General features: G+C 48.9%; 1 protein-coding gene across 3 annotated transcripts in view; it reads left to right on the forward strand.

The window, feature by feature from the left end:
• The first annotated feature begins 593 nt into the window (after positions 1-593).
• The window catches only part of NDEL1 (nudE neurodevelopment protein 1 like 1), a 30,069-nt gene continuing 11,716 nt past the window's right edge, over positions 594-18,946 (forward strand). For 2 of the 3 annotated variants that reach the window (XM_075440942.1, XM_075440944.1), the window contains exons 1-7: positions 950-1,102; positions 10,799-10,896; positions 12,336-12,489; positions 13,746-13,894; positions 14,955-15,091; positions 17,145-17,318; positions 18,158-18,249. In XM_075440942.1, coding sequence (XP_075297057.1) covers positions 10,811-10,896; positions 12,336-12,489; positions 13,746-13,894; positions 14,955-15,091; positions 17,145-17,318; positions 18,158-18,249 — 792 coding nt within the window. In that variant the 5' untranslated portion in view covers positions 950-1,102; positions 10,799-10,810. Of the gene's footprint in view, positions 670-949; positions 1,103-10,798; positions 10,897-12,335; positions 12,490-13,745; positions 13,895-14,954; positions 15,092-17,144; positions 17,319-18,157; positions 18,250-18,946 lie in introns of those variants that run through there. The other variant, XM_075440943.1, reaches the window with a different exon arrangement.

Raw genomic sequence — 18,946 nt, forward strand, 5'->3', positions numbered from 1 at the left:
TGGCTCTCTGGGCTTCCAGCACACATTGCCGGCTCGTGTTGAGCTTCTCACCCCCCAGTACCCCCAAGTCCCAATGAGGGCACCTGGCACGGCCACGGTCTCGGCCACCGTCACGCCACGTCGCCGGCAGCGTCGGCCCGCGGCAAGGGAAGCGCGAGGTCACCCCGCCATCGCCGCCCGCCGCTAATGACAGGCCGGCCGGCTAATTACAGAGGGTAGGAAATTAAGCACGCAAACGAAGCTGAAGGATTAGGTCAGCGGGGAGGGGGCCGGGAGGAGGTCGGAGGCCGAGCCACGGCCGCGCCGGGGAAGCGGGGGATGAGCAGGCCGGGACGGACGGGGACGGTGGCGGGAGGCACCCGGGGCTGGAGGTGACAAAGCGTCTCCCCACAGTGAGCTTCCCCGCTGTACGGGCTGCCCCGCGGCAGGACGAGGGCCGAGCAGCCAGGGGACCGCCCCGAAGGGCCGGGAACCGGGACCGCGGCCGCCTCGCCCCCCCTCCCCGCACTGTTGACACCGGGCACAGGCCCCGCCCCCGACCTGTGCGTCACAGCGGTGTCCCCGCCCTGCCGTGCGTCACTGACGAGGCCCCGCCCTCCGGAGTACCCGGATGAGGCAGAGCCGGCGCCGGCGGGGCGGTGCTGCGGTCGTGACAAGGGATGCTCTCCGGTGAGTGGCGGCGGGTGCGGACGGCGGAGGCCGGGGATCCCCGCGGCGGCAGCCGGCCCGGCCCGGCCCGGGGAGGGGGGGGAACGGGAACACGGGGAGGACGTGGGGAGGGCGCCCGTCGCGGTGCCGGGGGCTGCGGGCCTCGCACCCTTCGCCGATTGGCTGCAAACTGACAACGGGGCAGGTCCCGCCTTCCTTCGCGCTCTGTTGGCCGGCGGCTGAGCCCTCTCCGCCTTTCCATTGGCTGAAGCGAATGCCTGTCGCTGACCCGCCCGGCTCGCGCCTGCCCTCCCGGCCACCGCCCTGAGCGAGCCGGTATCCCCTCAGTCGCCTCCAGCGGGGCGGGGGGTGCGCGGTGTCCGGGCCCCGCTTCCCGCCGGGGCCGGCCGTGCCCGCCCGGGGACCCGCGCGGGGAAGAGCCCCTTTTCTGAAGGTATTTTCCTCTGGGAGGGAGGGAAGGAGGGAGGGAGCCATGTCGGGTGCGGAGCTGCCGTCCCGCGGCGGCGGGGCTCGCTCCTGCCTCAGCCGCTCCGGGGTTTGCGGGCCTGCGGGGAGGAAACGCGTTTTCTTGCGGCGTCAGGCCGCGGGCCGGGGCGGCTGCGGGCTGGCGGCGGGGGGGGGCTGAAGGCGGCCGGGGGGGTTGGAGCAGCCCGGGTCTGCGCCTCTGAGGGGGGGGGGGTCGGCGCGAAAGTGCAGAATTCGGGTGGATTCAGCCCAAACTGGCCAGCCCGCGGGGCCCGTCCGGCTCCGGAGCTGCTCCCGGGCGGGCGAGGCGGCTCAGCCCCGGGTCTCGCCTAGGCCGGGGGCCATCCTTCCCCCGTGGGGTGCGAGGAGGAGGAGGGCGAGGTGGTGGCGAGTGGCTTCTGACTTTGGGGGTTGGAGTAGGTGATCCCCAGAGCTCCCGTCCGACCCCCGCCATCCTGCGATGCGCTGGCTTCACGATGCTGTGGCTTCAGCCCTTCCTCAGGGCGGTTTCTGAGCTTGGAGGGTCTTGGCCGTGTGCAGGAACGTGCTGCAGAGTAAGTTCTGGCTGTCTTCAGGGAGCACAGCGGCTCCTTCTGCAGCCACCGTGCCTCCTTTGTAGGTGGCTTTGTCCCAGAGGGTGTTTAGTTTTCCATCACCCATCCCCAGTCACTGAGAGGAGGCTGGAAGTGTGATGTCACGGAATCATAGAATGGTCGGGGTTGGAAGGGACTTCTGTGAGTCACCCAGCCCAACCCTCCTGCCGAAGCAGGGTCACCCAGAGCAGGCTGCACAGCACCGTGTCCAGGTAGGTCTGGAATATCTCCAGAGAAGGAGACTCCACAGCCTCCCTGGGCAGCCTGGGCCAGGGCTCCGTCACCCTCAGAGGGAAGAAGTTCTTCCTCATGTTCAGCTGGAACTTCCTCGGCTTCAGTTTGTGCCCGTTGCCCCTTGTCCTGTCGCTGGGCACCACTGGAAAGAGTCTGGCCCCGTCCTCCTGACCCCCACCCTGCAGATATTTATAGGCATTTATAAGGTGCCCTCTCAGCTTTCTCTTCTCCAGGCTGAACAAGCCCAGCTCCCTCAGCATTTCCTCATAGATTTGCCACCGTTCTCGTAAAACACTTGGTGGATCAGATGCCTAGTGTACATCTCTGTTGGATGTTTTTCAGTAGTTCTGTGCAAGTTTTTCTCTAAGGTTTTTATCGCCTCCCTCTCAGCGAGTCCTGTTGTGTTTCATATAAACAGGACCAAACTCAAACAGTCCCTACCTCGTGTTCCCAGTTTGAGGGGTTTGACCCAAATTGCAGCAGACATGCCGTGAAGGATGAATGCAGCCGACACAAGATGAAATACGCTGTTAGGGTTAGACTTCCAGTTAAGGGACTTCCCATTAACTTGTCTCTTTCTCCTTCCTAGGGAGGAGGAGAGCTGTCCTCGCCCACCCGCAGCCCAGCTGTGTCACTCTTGACCAGTTTGCACTGGGAGTATTTGGTGACTCGGGGCTTCTGTGTTCCCTCTGAAACTATCTTGACTTGGTCACGAGTGCGGAGAGGCGGAGGGCACTTTTGGGGGCCTGTGGCATTTATTGCCCTGAGAGGTGGTTAAATAGGTGAAACTGCAGAAGAGTTCTTTGGATATGTAAGCATTTTTTTTTCTTCTTTTTCTCCTCCCCCCCTTCTTTTTCTGGAAGCAATTCCTGGACGCTGCAGAGGGTAGGTGGCCTTGTCAAGGTCAGTGTTTTGTCAGAGGTATTAGCAACCAAGAGGAAGGAGCTGTCCCGGGGCAGAAAAGTGGCTAGGAGGCTTGTATATTTTTTCATTTATATTTCAGTTTGGTGTGTTGGCAGTGTGACTGCACAGGCATGCTGGTTGATAGTGCCAGTTAACTGTAATTTTATGGGATATTGTTTTGGTTTCGGCTGCCGCCGGCAACAAAAGCGCCACGTGGCCGCCCCTCCCCCCGCCGGCGTGCGGAGGAGAATGGAAAGAAACAGGCAGAAACCGGTGGGTCGGGATAAGGGCAGTTTAACAGAACAGCAAACAGAGGGAAAACAGGAACAACAACGATAGAGATAAGGAGAAAGCACAACAACGAACTGTACAGACAGTCGCTCTCCCGAAACCGGACCGACGCTGCGCCCCCCCAAGCCGCGAGTGCCTTCCCGCCGCGCCGCCCCCCCCCGGAACCCAGCGTGACGTCACAGGGTATGGAACACCGGGCTCTGTTCGGCCAGGTGGGGTCAGCCCCCACCCCCCGGCTGTGCCCCTTCCTGGAGTCCGGTGAAAATTAACCCTGTTCTGGCCAAACCCAGGACACATATGACAGGTGGGGGCAAGTAGTGTGTTTTTTGGATTAGCAGTGTTAGGTCTGCCCTGGAAGAGATCCTCTGCCTTGCTTTCAGACCCAGACCTGGCTGGGCTCTGTACTCATGTTGTGCGCGTGGAGGCAGAGCCCAGGCATTCTACTTCTGGTTTGCACATGTGGAGATTTGGTCGTGCGTGTCATGGGGAGTTGCAGAGGTGAAGGCACGTGTCCAGAGGCATAGTGATTTAATTTCCTTCCCCTCTCTTTGGGGTAAAGCCTTCTTTTTTTTTTTTTTTTTCTCCTGAATCTTTAGAGGTTGCAGACATTTGCGATAATTCCTCGTTTGGTTGGGAAGGAAAGAGAAGAGAAAGGAAAGCAAGAAAGTGGAGAGAAAACACAAGACTGATGATGTCTGTGACCTTGGTGCCACAAAGAGTCTTGTCTCTAGACATGTCTGAGAGTAAACTACCAGAAAGTATGGCAACAAAGTACTATTTATTCCTGCCATCTATTACAGTTATTTTTGAGAAGCAGGGGAAGTCAGACTACAGAAAGGAAGTGGTCTTTTTACAGTCCTTCTTGATGTTTGTGACACCACGGGCATAATCAAGATAAACTATGAAGTGTGTTCAAGCAGTCTGCCTTTCGCTACTGTCCTGCACTCATCCGTGGGCAAAACAAGACATACCCATCAAAGCACATTTTTCTTGATACAACCGTGTCCCTGGAGGGATCTTCTGTCGATATGGCCCAGTAGCAGATTGTGCTTCTTCACTGTCCCGATCAACATAGAGTTTAGGGATTTATTCTTAACTCTCATCTTGTTAAGTGCTTACCAAAGAGACTTAAGGTCTTCTCTGTTGGTGGCTGGCCTGTGACTAGCTTTCGGGTAGTATTTTTCAAACCATTTTCCCCTCCCTGGAACTGGTAGAACTTCAGAGATTTAAAAGCAACAGAATTTACTCCTCTTGGAAGAAACCTTTGCGAAGTGCCTTTCCCTTTAAGTTTCTTGGTCACTTGTCATTCTGCAGCGTCCAGAAGTATCTTAGCCCTGTGGCCAATGCCTTTCCAGGGGATGTGGTCATCGGGATCATATTAATTGCTGAGATAATAGGGAGCCCCAAGGGATGAGTGTGCTGTCATTTGTTGCAAGCTCTTTGCTGTGCTTGTCATAAGCTCTCAGATAAATTCATCGCTTCTGAGTAGGATGCTCTGTAATTTCTCAAGGTTTAAAAAGAAATCGGGCAACTGTGGGTTCGAGAAGGTGCAAGCTGGGTGGATAATCTCCAGAGGTGGTGGTGGGGTGTGCAGGCACATGGCAGTTCATGCCGGCTGTCAGCCTCCGGTGTACAGTCAGGGTTGGTGCTCCTGCTGCTCGTCGTATCTCACTGGCTTCCTCAGCGGTGGCTCTCCAGAGAGCAGAGGTTGAGGCAGGGAGAAGCACATCCTTTTCACAGCCTTAATTTCCTTCTCAGTTTGCTCTTGACTCCACACCCTTCTGCTCTGGGTGGATTCATCCCCCTGGGGATGCTGGACATGGAGCTGGGAACAAACTGTTCTTGTGGTCAGGCGCACTTGTCCTGGGCCATGCACATCTCCAGGGGCCTTTTCTTCATCTGTGCAGATACTGAACCTGCATCAGGAGCACCAACCTGTTTTTTTTTAAGGTACTTCAGTGATGTTATTTGGGAACAAATAGAGGTCAGATATCTAAACTTCCCATGTTTTTGAAAGGGATAATTTTTTTAGTACTAAATTCTGATGCTTTTGGTAGTTGTAGCTTAATTTCTGGAAAGAGGCTGCTTGCATCAGTACCTTCCTGCTGGGTTCAAGGCTTGCATCCTGGTGCTGTTACCAAGGGGTTTTTTGCCCCACTGGATATCGTGTATTCACGAGGTGTGTGAGTCTTGGCCGTGTGGTGTAAAGCATACCTGTTTTATTTGATTAATAAGGCTGATTCCACAAGAGGCTGTTGAGATAAGAAGGCTTTACTGTATGCTGTTCGGTCATCTTAAAGGCTTTTAGTCTGAACCTGGCACAGAGTTCCTGCAGGTAGGATTTGGTTAGCTTCTGCCTACTGTGCTGTCCGAATTGGAAATGCATGATTTGTTATTATGGCAGAGGGAGGAGTGTTGTGCTGATGCTGTGCTCTTGTGCCTTTCTTTTTTTCCTGAAAGCTCATGTGCTGCTGTTGTAAGAGGCAAGGAGGTATTTGTTGTGGTTGACCAGAGAACATTCAGTTCAAAAATAGTATTGCAGGAAAAGACAGAGGTTCACTTTCCGAAGCAGCGATGGAAGCAGGCAGCCTTCCAAAATGCATATGAAAATGCCTCCAGCTCCTATTTCGGGATGAGAAAAACAAGCACAAAATTGACTGGTAAAATCTAATCCGTGGCTATTGTTTGTTTGTTTTCCATTTTCTAATAAGTGAAAGACAATGCCAGTTTGTTTTGATTTTTGACTGGAGTCCTCAGGTTCCTTTGCACTGAGTCCTGGTTGGGTTTTGGGAAAACATCCAGAGCTTCAGGGGTGTAGGGGGTTACCTGTTGGTTCTTGTGGTTTGACAAGGTCAAGAATGGTGGAAACAATTTCTTCTGCTTTTCTGTCTGTGAATCAGCATAAAATAAAGCTGAGGAAGAAGATCTGGGTAGCTCTCCATGGAAGCTCTGGACGGTGCCAGCACGCGATGGCAGAGTCATTCCCTGCGAGAAGGACATGACTGCAGCAATTACACGGCACTCTGGTAGCCAGAATGGGTTGTTATCTTGAGAACTGAAGGCCAGATAGTGAGCTTGGCAGAATTTCTTTATCAAGTCCTGTTTTAGGTAGTTACTTGTTTAATTCCAAAGGTCAGTGGACGTTTGTATTGCCTTCAGTGGTGGGGCAGCAAATTGTGGGTGGGGGAGTCCTAGCACTGTGGCTTGTAGCACTCGAGTGGCATTGCTTTGCCTCTGCTTAAGTCTTTGTGTTTGGTGTCTAAAAATGTTGGGCAAACAGGACTGTGAGGAAGAAAGCTGGTGGCCTGTGTGCAGAAAAATGACCCGTTCGTGGACATTAAATAATATTAATTCACTTTTATATGACAAGTATTTATAAGCTAGTTTTAAGTGGGAGAACGCGGAAAGATTAAAATCAGGAAGAATGGTTTATCCAGCCAGCTGAGATGCTGCAGGTACCTCCTGGGTGAATCGCAGCTGCCTCTGAGGAGCGCTCAAAATCATTTTGGACGTGCTGCTACAGCTCATCCTTGCCGTGATGCGTCAGTGGTTGAGCTGGCTCTGAGAGCAGGGAGGAGTGGATTACCAGCTGGGGGAGGGGGTGGGTAGAACTCGAATCATCGTGTTATATTTCGGTTAGTGTTTTGGTCTGTTATTTGATCCAAACCCTAGCAGCAACCTCCAGTCACATGGAGAGCCCAGGAAGCTTTTTTCTAAGGTACTGTGTTACACTGCAAGCCGTGTTTGTGTTTTCATGACTTAGCTGAAAGGTGGCTCCATAAAGATTTCGGTTTGGCCTTGAGGGCAAGATTCTTTAAGCTACTTGAAAAATACTGTCTGCATGTTAATTTAGTTACTTCTGCTGCGTGTTGGGTTTGGCCTTTGGCTCTTGTGATATCCAGAAGATATTGAGCATCTCACTTGTAAGGATGCTTTTGGAGGTGGGAAACCAGATTTGTCCTGTACAAAACCCCCTGGCTTTAGAGAACTGCTTAACCTCCAAGCTGCATTTTTTTAGAGTGATCGCAGAGTGGAAAAGCCGTTCCGTTTTAATGGTGGAGAGTTACTCTGTCCCACTGACTGTGTAAGGGGGGGCTTGAAAGGAGCCACCGCGTTTTGAACGTGGCTCTTCTTTGAGAGCTGCTTCGAGTCCTGGAGTTATGCCCGCGTAACTGAGTTTTCCCAGGGCGCTGCGTGAATGCTAAGCTCTGTTGTAATGAATTCCGAGTGGGCAGCAGCATAAGCCTGCTCTCATTTTCCCTGGAAGACGCTGCTGCATTGTCTTGTCTGTACCCTGAAAGCCTCAGTGTTGTTCGTCAAAGGCTTGATTCTGCAAGTGCCACGTATGCAAAGAAGCCCGTGAATAGGAAGGACTTGCCGTGCTGGTTCTCAGCTCCTCACATAATGCCCAGAGCCGGGACAACCGGCAACAGGCTGAAGCAAAGCAGTTTTTGTTAAACTCTTGGTATTCCGTGGGCATCCGCTCTCCCACACGTGAGATGTTTAAAATTATCTGGTTATGTTCTGATAATGCCTGGGAGTCGTGCTCTGCCAGACAGGTGCTTGGATGGGCTCGTGTTTCTGTGCCGTAAAAGGAGGGAATGGGCAAAGGCTGGTGGAAGGGAAGCCATTTACTCCTGGCCAGATGTGTGTCGGTGGCAGGATTGGAAGCTGGCTGCATCTCCCAACTCTCAGACCAGTGTTTTGGCCATGAACCACCTTGTTTGTGGAGTGTGCATACGTGCTTTTACTCTTTCTCCTGTTCCCACTGCATGTGAGGGGAGGCAATGATGTAGCTTAGTGTACAAAAAGTGGGATATGGAGATTAGGGCTTAGTATTGCGTGCTGGCATTAGCAGCTGGTGTAGGTGTTTATGCAGTGCAGTTAGCAGATCAAAAATCCATGCTGATAGCATTAGACGTGATGGTAGGCATGGGGTGTGGGTAATCATGAACTACAATGCGCTTAACCAAGGCGGGCAAAGGGTGGTAGGCTCGGAAGAGGTCAGCTTGCTCCCGCGGGGTGGGTTTGGGAGGGAGGAGTTGCTGCCGAGGGGCCTGAAGTACCGCAGGGCTGAACCTTCTCCCTCTGGTGTCTGAAAGGAAAGGATCTTTTGACAAGGAATAAGAAATAAATCTCCTGCATCGGCGGCTGGTGACTCTGTAAGTACTTGTGGGTTGCAGGCAGCCCTTCCTTCCCACTGCTGGCACGGAGGGCTGGGTTTGCAGGGATTCCTCGTGTGTTATTTCCAGGGGTGTGCCGGTGTGAGCAGGCAGGAAGGAGTCTCGGGCCCCGGCATATCTTATCTTGGCTACTTCTAGGAAATGATGTAAGATGCTTCCTTGTATAAACCTTTTTTTTCTAAACACATCCTGAATTTTGCTGACGGGTGGCTTCCTGGATGTTTACCTTCTGAGATCAGCTCCTCCGGAGCTGTGGGAGCTGACCCCGCTCTGTGCTACGCCTCATTTATTTTGGGGAGAATGTGCTTTTTTTTGCTGATCTCAGCCTCTCGGAGTGTGCCAAGTGCCTTGGAGGGAAAGGTCAGAAGGCTTTCACGGAAGCGGTTGAGTGAGACCGGCGCAGGGCTGATGCTGCGGGCAGCACGCGGCGGTAGCCGAGCCGTTCACCTCTTCCCCTTCCCGGTGATCTGAATCGCAGTTTGGGAGCGGCGTGACGCGTGCCTGAGCCGCAGCAGATGCCCGCTCGCCTTCATGCGCCCGACTGCGAAACCGCGACGGTCTGGGAGGTGATTCATGGGCTCTGCCTCCACTGGAAACAGCCGCTCGCGCAGGGCGCGTGATTTGTCCCTGTGTTGTGGTTCAGCAGCCTTGGTAACAGGTGAAACAACTGAAGCAAGTACACCCCAAGAAATTTATCTGAAGAGGTACAGCAGGCCTGAAAATATATGTGCTTGGTGGAATTATAATGGAATAGAATAGTGGAATGGAATATGGACACTTATGTTCTGTTTTCTCAGTACAGGGCAATGCAGAAAATGAACACTCTCAGTTCTATCTGGCAGTGTGCAGACCTGATTCCCGACAACCTTTCTTCTGCAATGAAGCTGTAAAGTTAAATAAACACAGCCCGAGAGAGCTGGGGTGCTTTTGAGGCGCTTACCACCCTCTGGATAAATTTGATCTTGTGCCCTCAGGTTGTGGCAGCTGCACTCTCAGCTGAAGAACAAACATAACAGCTCTGCCTCGCTTTATTCATGAGCTAAGTGCCAGCCTCTGAAATGAGCCTGTCTGCCCTCTGATGAAAGCAGGGGACTGTTTTGTCCCACTTTTGGGTGTCTGAAATGTGGGTTGCGGAGATGCAGGACATGTTAGCGTGACAGTTTTAGGCCTGAAGGGACAGTGTTGGCTATTGATGCCTGTTGGAGTGTGAAAGTCAGGACTTCTAGGTCAGCCATTACCGATTGATGAGCCTGATGCAAGCGTTGTTTAAAGCTTTTGCCATGTACAGAGAAAAGATTGGTTTCAGCTTATTCTTTCAGTTTTTCTGCTTATTCTTTTCTGGGTGTTAATAACAGAATTTGAGTGTTGACTTTTGGGGAGAAAAAAAGATGCCTACCCATAAAAGAGTTGTGGAATTGCTTGGGGAGAGCTCAGAAATGGGACATGGTGTGTTGCATCTCCTGGCTGTGGTTGGGAAGTGTGCCTGTCTGACCAGTTCTCTTGGTCCTGCTGGGCATGGCAGGACCACGACCACCACTTCATCCTCTTCATCAGCTTCTGAGACCTGTGTGTGATGTCTCATGTCCCCCTGGACTGTGTGTTGCTCCGTTACTGAGCAGCAGTATAAAAAGTATGTATTGGGTTGCGTTTCTTCCCCTGGCTAACAGCCGAGCAGCAATTCAGATGGCACCCAGTGGTCCAAGCAACTGAAGAAAGGAGGTCCTCATCCTGAGAGCGTGGTCCCTCTGCCTTGGCCTGGGAAGCTGGTCCTCGGAACCCCTCCAGGCTGAAAGCGCTGTTGTGTGACGTGACTGTGTAATTTTATGAGAGAGGCTGATCTTCCTCGTGTCCCTCTGAGAGGACAGAGGGAGCAAAACTGTGTGGATAACTTGTTACCTGCGTGTTTTCCATAAAAGCGGCAGTTAGCTAGGATTGGACATAGGAAGAGTAAATTTTAATCTCTGCAGCACAGCATGGTAACAGTTGACCTCAGTGCTTGTCCTTGTTCACTACACACCATTCCAGCTGTAACAGGAGTTGTAGTATGCATCGCTGTGTTGGCGACAGGAGGCAAAATCTTCAAGACCATTTTACGAAAGAAAGTGGCAACTTTGATAGCTGTAAATTTAAATATTGTTACCAACTGTGGTCTTAAGTGGGCTTGTGGCATTAACTACTGTTTCAGTGGCGGGTACAAAATACAGCCAAAATTTCTTGTCTCCTGTCAGGCGGCTGCCACGAGCATTTCCAGAAGCTGGATAAAATTACGTTGCTTGTTGCGGCAGGTCTCTGTGCTGAATGATGCTTGTTAGGGATCGTTAACATCCCGCTTGCGGGTGCCAGGTCTGGATGCCGCTGTCAGAAGGGCCGTGGTGACGACACCCAGTACTTAGCAGCAGTTTTGGGGACGATCTGCCTGTCTGCTTATCCTGAGTGTATTCTTATGTTTGTATTGTACAGGTTGTATTGATCATGGATGGTGAAGAAATCCAAACTTTCTCGAGTCCAAAGGAGGAAACTGCGTATTGGAAAGAGCTTTCTTTGAAGTACAAACAAAGGTACTCTTGGAGATTTGCAGGCTCGATTTGGTTCTTAATGACCAGAACATTGTTTAATCTGTTTCTTTGCCAGGCTACACCAAGATGGGCATTGGATATATTAGAAAGAATCTCTGTATTTCCAGCTTTAAATCCAGCTTTAAAATTTCCAGCCTTGTGGGAGCTGGGTGTTTCTTGCACAGCGTTACCATGCCATGAACTCCAGGCTGTGTTTCAAGCATGTTTGAGCAAGAGCAGAGCCCTTTTGCAATCATGTGCATCTTTGTATAATAAAGTGCTGCCTTAAGTAGTATCTTGACGTTTTATCAGAAGAAGGTGCCTTTGGGCTTGCCTTGTATCAGTACTGTTCCCTTGGGCTTCTTGTACTTGAATAACTGGTATGAAAAATGGCTGATTTGGTGTGTGCTGCCATTTATTGAAGTGTGTTGTACCTCGTAGTCAAGCCTGTACCAGCGGTTTGCATCTTGTAGGGGGCACAGGGCTTTTTTGGCTACCAAAACCGACAAGAGAGGCTGAGTAATGCTGTGCTGCTTGGGGGGGTGGGGTTTGTTTGGGGGTTTTCTGGAGTGGGGGGCATTGGAGGCTCCCAGTTGATTTTCTTGGGAAAGCTTTCCTTGCATTCAGTACTACTCGTGCAGTTGAGATGAAGCCAGTTAAAGCGCTCTCAAGACTGAAGAGCCCAAGGTGCATGCTGCTTTTTTTCTTTGGTTTTGGTGGTTTTTTGGGGGAAGGGGGTGGGCATATGGAGGGGACATGGAGAAACCTGAGCTGGTTTGGGGTATCGGAAAACTCTGTCTCTTGGACACCAGTGAATATGTTGTTTCATAAAACCTTGTTAGTGTTCTCTTCTGCTTGCTAAGAGCTGAGCTGTTACATGTGGTAAAGATGCAAATTTAATAAGGAAAGTATGTGGAATGGCTACTTCTAGTATTTAATAACTTGCAGTAGCAGAAGGTAGGTATGTGCTGGCTTCCTGCCGCAGTGCGCAATAACCGCGAGATTTGACCCTTCACGCTTTTCAAGAACCTTAAAATTCTAGGTAGTGCAGAGATTCAGAAACTGTTGTCATCTCTTATAGTTTTTTGACCAAAACCATGTTGAGTGTTTAATTCATTGGCTCTGTCCTCCTAGCAGTGAAATTTAACGGAGCACAAAGTGGTTGTCAGACTGCCATGAATTCTGTAAATAGCTTTGATACAAGTTTGTATTCACACATGCATTTAATGTAGCTGTTTGTTTGATGTGAGGGAATTAGTTTACTTTTATAGCTAAGCTTACTTACGTAATTTATTTCCCCATTTTTCTTTTTCCCCTTAGAGGTCTATGGATGACACTTAAGTACTTCAAAAGTCTTGTTTTTTCAGCTTACTGTTTTAAAAGAGCAGTGGATTTTGTTTTAACTTGGGAGATTTTCAACTGATTGAATTCTTTCTTTATAGCTTCCAGGAAGCGCGTGAAGAGCTGACTGAATTTCAGGAGGGAAGCAGAGAATTAGAAGCTGAGTTGGAGGCCCAGCTAGTGCAAGCTGAGCAGAGGAACAGAGATTTGCAAGCAGATAACCAAAGACTGAAGTATGAGGTGGAAACATTAAAGGTAGGTCTTTTCTGTAATAGGATTGCCTCTTCCTACAGATATGTCTTGGATCTGATTTTGGATTGTCTGGGCCGTTCTTGGTGACTGAATATCCAAATGAAGTAAAGGAGTTGTCTGTTTAAGATCCAGACTTGAGTATGGCATGTACTCCAAATAAGGTCAGCAACTTACCAGGGAAATTGCTGGCAGAGTTTTTCTTGTTCCCATCATGAAACTCTTGTCATGGAGTTTGTGCTTGCTTGTTTGAATTCACTAGGCTGTGCCAAGTAGTAGCTTTATTAGTTACACAGGCAACATCAGCATAGCAACAGGGTGGACAACGCAAGTATGCTTTGTCAGACCACTGTGTTATCATCTTTCTCTGCATACCATTTTTTTGCCTGCAATGTCTCCTTGATTTTACAGGGCCTTAAAGAAAGCTTTGAGGATGGGTGGTTTATGCACATCTTTATTTCTTAACAGACGTATCTGTGGAGACAGGAATTGCATAAGGGTCTGCATGTGCAGAAGGTGACTTTTAGTAGATACCTCTGTGTTAACAAGTTCTTGCCTCTTTTGGAATCTTGGAAAAGCATCAGTTTTGGTAGTTTTGGGTTATTTTAGTGAAGGCAAAGGTTAGAAACTTACCCACTGGAAATGAAGTTTGTGAATTACTTGTTCGTGTACCCAGTCCCAGCTATATCTGTAAGGTCAGTACATGTTTTATAAGGTCGGTAGTTTTTCCACAAGCACCTCTGTACTCTCGGAGCTGGTGAGAGCGTGTTCGGGAGTGATTTCTTCCAGTCTTTTGAAGATGAAATTGTGGACTTGCAGGTTTTGTAGCAGATTTCAGTGGCTCTCATTTTTGCTAATGGAGGTCTCAGGCAAGTTCTGGAAACAGCGTGGCTATTGTCAAGGGAGAGGCACTGAAGGGGAGCCTGTGCAGTTAGGTTTCTCTCTGGCTTCCTACGTGTTTGAGGCTTCACAGCAGCTGTCAGTGCAGGCTGTTGGGAGCAGATGCAGGGGTGCATCTCTGAGCAGCCAGCTGTGTCGTGGCAAGATGTCTGTGCACAATGCAGCATTTGTGATTTTTATACTGTGTCCAGTTCTGATGTTCAGATCGTGTTCCTTCTACCGCTCCAGTTTTTGCTCTGTATTACCAGCAATCCCACATCAGCAGACTACAGCGAGTATGGTATTTTACTTGTCCCATTTTACCACTGATCGCTTGGAGAGTGTATACGACTGATATTTCTCTTGCTACTTCTTTCTTTCAGGAGAAACTGGAGCACCAGTATGCGCAAAGTTACAAGCAAGTGTCGTTGTTAGAGGATGACCTGAGCCAGACACGGGCCATTAAAGATCAGCTGCATAAGTATGTGAGGGAGCTGGAGCAGACCAATGATGACTTGGAACGTGCAAAGAGGTGAAGTCTGCAAACCCCTTGTTTGCATAAAGTTTTCAGTAGATCTTTTCTTTCCTACTCAGATTGATAATTTTCTTATTCTTCAAAAAGGGAAAATAATACACACTCAAAAAACCCCAGACAAACCCCAAGACACTTGATCCTTTGAACAGTACAGCTTACCCTTGGAGTTCACTTCCATCAGCCGGTAGCATTACGTTACGGCAAGAAAGGCACCGAAGTGCTGCGTGTTCCTGTGAGAAACAAGCAGTGCAGGTCGGCTCGGAGCAAGCCAGGCCAGTGCACTGCATTTGTTACTACCAGCTAGGTGACTCGTGATCCTTGCAGCCGAAAGCCCCTTTGAAGTAAGAACCTAATGCTTTACATAGACCCTTTTAAATAAAACAGGCTAAAGGAGTCTCCTCTTCCCCTGCAGAACAGCGTAATGACTGTAGGGAGCAAATGTGTCCTGTCTAAGTGCATAAAATGAACAGGCTGCTGTTAGAAACACCCAGTTTTGGAGTAGGTTGTGCTTCTGTTTTGCTGAATGGGAATTCTGCCATTGACTCAGTGGGACCAGGAATGAGCCTCTGGCTATCTGGCAAAAAGATCTGAGAGCTGAGGCCCTGTTTCCACAAAGCTCTTAGCCCTGTGACTAACTTTTGACACGCATGAGTTATCCCACTGAAATCATGGAACGAATTGGGTCTTAGGTAATATCCCAGTGCCCTGCTTTCTGCACTCGCTGGGCTGTTGCCTGCCAGAGCTCTGGAGAGTAGAGCAGCACCTGAGCTAATGCACTGGTCATACATATAGCTTGGGAAAAACGGAGGTGGGTGTGCTGGACTGGCTCTTTCCCAGCTCTTTGGTACGTCTCTGGGAGCCAGATGCTATCATGTTCTTTTCATCTTATTCCCTTGCTTCTGTGGAGTTTATTAGTCCTTTCTAAGAAGCATTTCCATAGCTTTCAAATGACTTAACTTGAATGTAGACCCTGCTAACATTTTTCTCTATTATGTTTTTGAATACATTTTTATGTTAGCTGAGCTGAAGAACCTAATATTCTGGATTTTGTTCCTAGGGCAACAGTGGTTTCATTGGAAGACTTTGAACAAAGGCTGAACCAGGCTATTGAGAGAAACGCATTTTTAGAAAGTGAACTGGATGACAAGGAGTCATTGCTGGTTTCTGTACAGAGATTAAAGGATGAAGCGAGAGGTATGGCTTGCTTGATTAGTTCTGTGTCTTGGTACATTGTTCGCTTGCTAACAGAGACGTGTAGCAACCACAGCTCATGTTTATAGAAAACCTCGTGTAAGGAGACTTGAACTGGACGCATAATGTAAGCGTTAGGTATTACTTACTAACAGTATGTTCTCTATTCTTTATATGTGCAATGTAGCTAAGAGGAAAAATTTCCTCATGTAGGGCTTCATTAGTATCAGATTCATTCAGGATTTTTAACCCAGGTGAGTACAAAAATACTCTGTTCTGCAGGTGCAGTAAAGTTGAGGAAGTGTGCTTCAAAAGTTCCTACTCGCTGTGGTTTTGTGCCTTTTGTAGGAAGGGAAGGCACAGGAAAGGACAGGGAAATACAGGATAAATGGTTAAATAACTTAAACCCCTGTCTCCTGTGTTCCTTCTAAACCTCTTGGAAATTGCCAGGTGTATTTAAGATTTTCCAGTAAAGACTGTGGTTAGACCTGTGGAATCAGAGATGCTTGGGATAGTGTTCTGGGATATGATTAGGAGTTGGGAATTCCCCAGTGAATTTCAGGTTGAGACTGCTGTGGAAGCATTTTTTTAATGGTTGGTGGAAACTGATTTCTCTCATAGTGGGGACGATCTGCTCATAAGCCTATGCCTGCCATTAACATCGTTTAGAGATTAGTGGTTTTCACCTTTGTTTCCCAAGTGAAGCTTTCTAAAATAGTTCTTCAGTTGCAGCCTAGACCCGAGTGTGAGACGACACACTCGACAGCAGCCTGGGACTTCTTTGTTGTTGTTCTGCTTTGTGAACCTCTTTGAATCAAGTTTGTGCCCCACAAATTGAAAGTCTCTCTTGGAAGCACAGGATTTTTTTTTTTGTAATAAACGGGAAAAGGGAGATTAAGTATTTTCTGAGGAAATACATGTATTGTAATTTGGGATTGGGGCAATAATACGGGAAAAACAGCAAAACCTGGGGACCATTGTCAAGAACGCTGGAATAATCGGTAAAAAAGACATCTTGTTTCTCGGATGACTCATTTGGAAATTTTTAGCATTAGGATACGAAAACTACTTGTTATTCCCCCTCACAGCAAGCAGGAGCACTAGCCCCTGAAAGGGCTGATGACGGTGTCAAGCTCAAATACAGCATTTCTGATTGAACAGCCACAATTCCTCTTCCAGGAGCCCAGATAGATTTTCACTTCAGCTGTGCTGTTTTACTTAAAATCAGTTCTAAATATTTATGATAACTTAAAAGCTGTAATGGACACCTAATTTTCTCTTGCACGTTATACCAGATTGAGACGAGGAATAAGAGGTGTGTAAAAGATTAAGTTGCTCTACCCAAAAAGGAACAACCCCCTTGTAATGCATTGTTTACTTGCATCTAGTCCCCTCTAAGAATGTTATAGATTCATTGCTGAACTGTGCTGGGTGCCCTTTGTAACAAACATATGTGGAAATGGGGGTGGGGGGGGAAAGGCAGGGGTAAGCAGCAGTCTGGAGAGGAGGTGAGAACAAAACATGGGTTTCCTATCTCCAGTCTCTTTCCCCGTCATTTGGACTACCCAGCCTCTCCAGTCTGCTCTTTTACTTGTCAAGACGTTGAGAAACTGGATACAACCCTTTGACTGTCCTTGGCGAGTGCGGGGTGCTGTGGGTTAACAGGAAGAATGATGTGGGGAGTTGGAAACGCAAGAATGGGTCATTCCTCCCTTTTCCCCACCGCTGTTTGAGCAGGAGCGGAGTGTAGTTCCGCAGGCATTTGTGACCCAGCTGCAGTTCGCGTAACGCACTTCCCATGGGACTCGCACCACAGATGGGGAAGATACTGCGGAAAAGTCACCTGCCGTGCTTACACGTGACGGGCAGTGATGGTCTGGGGCTGTGACTGCCCTGAGGTGGGGGTCCTTGCTGCTGCAGAAAGCCAGCAGCAGGCAGTTAATACAGAGTTGTTGCAAAGTGTTTCCTCCTCATCCCTCCCAAATGAATAGAGAGAGTGTTTATTAGGGAACTCAGTCACCAAGACGTGTGGGTTTTTTATTCTTTCAACCCTCAGACTTACGGCAAGAGCTAGCAGTACGGGAGAGGCAACAAGAAGTCACCCGAAAGTCGGCACCCAGTTCTCCGACTCTAGACTGTGAAAAGATGGATTCGGCTGTCCAGGCGTCTCTCTCCTTGCCAGCTACACCTGTTGGAAAAGGATCGGAAAATAGTTTTCCTTCCCCAAAAGGTACAATTCATAGAAACTGTGTCTAGTTGTTTGGCAGTACCTGCAGCTTGTTAACAAGCAATTTCAGGCCAGGTGCTTGTTGGTGAACTTGAAGTAAGTGTAGGTAGGTGTGGATCCCACCTGCATTGGATCAGGTGTGTTTAAATCCTGGGGCAGCATCAGGTGCATTTAAGGAGTATAATCAGTAAACAGCATGGAGAAGCAGGACGGTGAAGCTTAGATACTGCTTTTACTGGGGCAAGGGTTTGTGCTCTGCAGTGGATGCCTGCAGCAGAGCTCTGAAGACCTTTGAGATCGCAGGGAAGTGCAGTGGCTGATATTTCTGCTTAAATGTGGAGCAGCAGTGGTGAGTAAATGGTGGGCAGTAATTCAAACAGTCTAGACTGCCCCTGTTACAACACGTACTTTTTGGGGGTCTTGTTTTCTCTATGAGGCAGCAGGGTGTTAGTCCAGTCCCCTTCCCTGTCTGGAAGGCTCTGGACAACTGCAAGGATTAATACGTTATTTTTCAAATTAGAAAGAATAAATTCCAGGGGAAGCTCTGGCTGGATTAGATGGATTGCGGGCAATAGCCTTGCAGATGGAGAGTGCGAGAACTCTGTGTGTAGTTCTATTGGGAAAGAGGGCAGTGGACAGGAATTAAGCTTTTTCGTTTTTCCATGGCTAGTGATCATGTAGTCTGCGTGTTATTGTGGGGTAATTGTGTGAATAGCCTGCAGTAGGATTTTAGATTTACTTTTTTACGTTGGAGTTGATTTATTGAAATTGAAACAAACAAAACCAAATAAAAAAACCTGTGGAGAAGTGGAGCAGGTAATAAAATGTGTCTGTGTTTGCAGCTATACCAAATGGATTTGGTACCAGCCCCCTTACTCCTTCGGCTAGAATATCTGCGCTCAACATTGTGGGAGATCTGTTGCGGAAAGTGGGGGTGAGTGCTCTGAACTGAAGTATTCCTGTCTCGGTGGGGTTGTCACTGAGCTTTCTTCCTTGTGCACAATCACAAGGTCTTGGCCTGTGCTGTAGTTTCCAAAGCATCCATATTCAGTGTTTAGTATGTGATAATGTATTGTTTTTTAATGATCTTGATTTGTAAAGCATATTACTAAGGTTCTGATTCCAACTTTGGGTGATGAAATTCATATTTGGAGTAAGAAGTTTCTCAAGCACTTTGGTGTATGGGGTTAGACACTGTCAGCCACTTGTTCTTACTTCAGGTGGGGCCTGTGGCTTCCTCTCTAGTGAGACCCAGATGCAGAACTGGCGCTCAGACTCTGGGTGCCTGCTGCATAGTAACTGTGTGTCATGGGAGGGGAGCTAAGATAATGCCTGGGGAGATCTGCAACAGGTGCTGAAAACAGAAAAAAAAAATAGAAGCCTGTGATAAGAAAGTGAGAAAATAAATCAGGAGAAAGCCAAATGTTCCCATCTGTAGTTGATGGGGAAGTGAAATGCATGAGCCTTTAAAGGGATTACCACAATAAGCAAGGAAGAAGTGGTTTGAACATCTGTTACAGTGTTGTTTAGGATGCCAACCTTTCCAGTTGAATGAAGGCGACTCTTGAGTTATGAGAAGCTTGTTGACGTGCCTCAGTGGCTGGTGTTCTGAGTGGAAGCATGGGTAGCCT

Source organism: Opisthocomus hoazin, chromosome 21 (assembly GCF_030867145.1).
Source record: "Opisthocomus hoazin isolate bOpiHoa1 chromosome 21, bOpiHoa1.hap1, whole genome shotgun sequence".
Lineage (NCBI taxonomy): Eukaryota > Metazoa > Chordata > Aves > Opisthocomiformes > Opisthocomidae > Opisthocomus > Opisthocomus hoazin.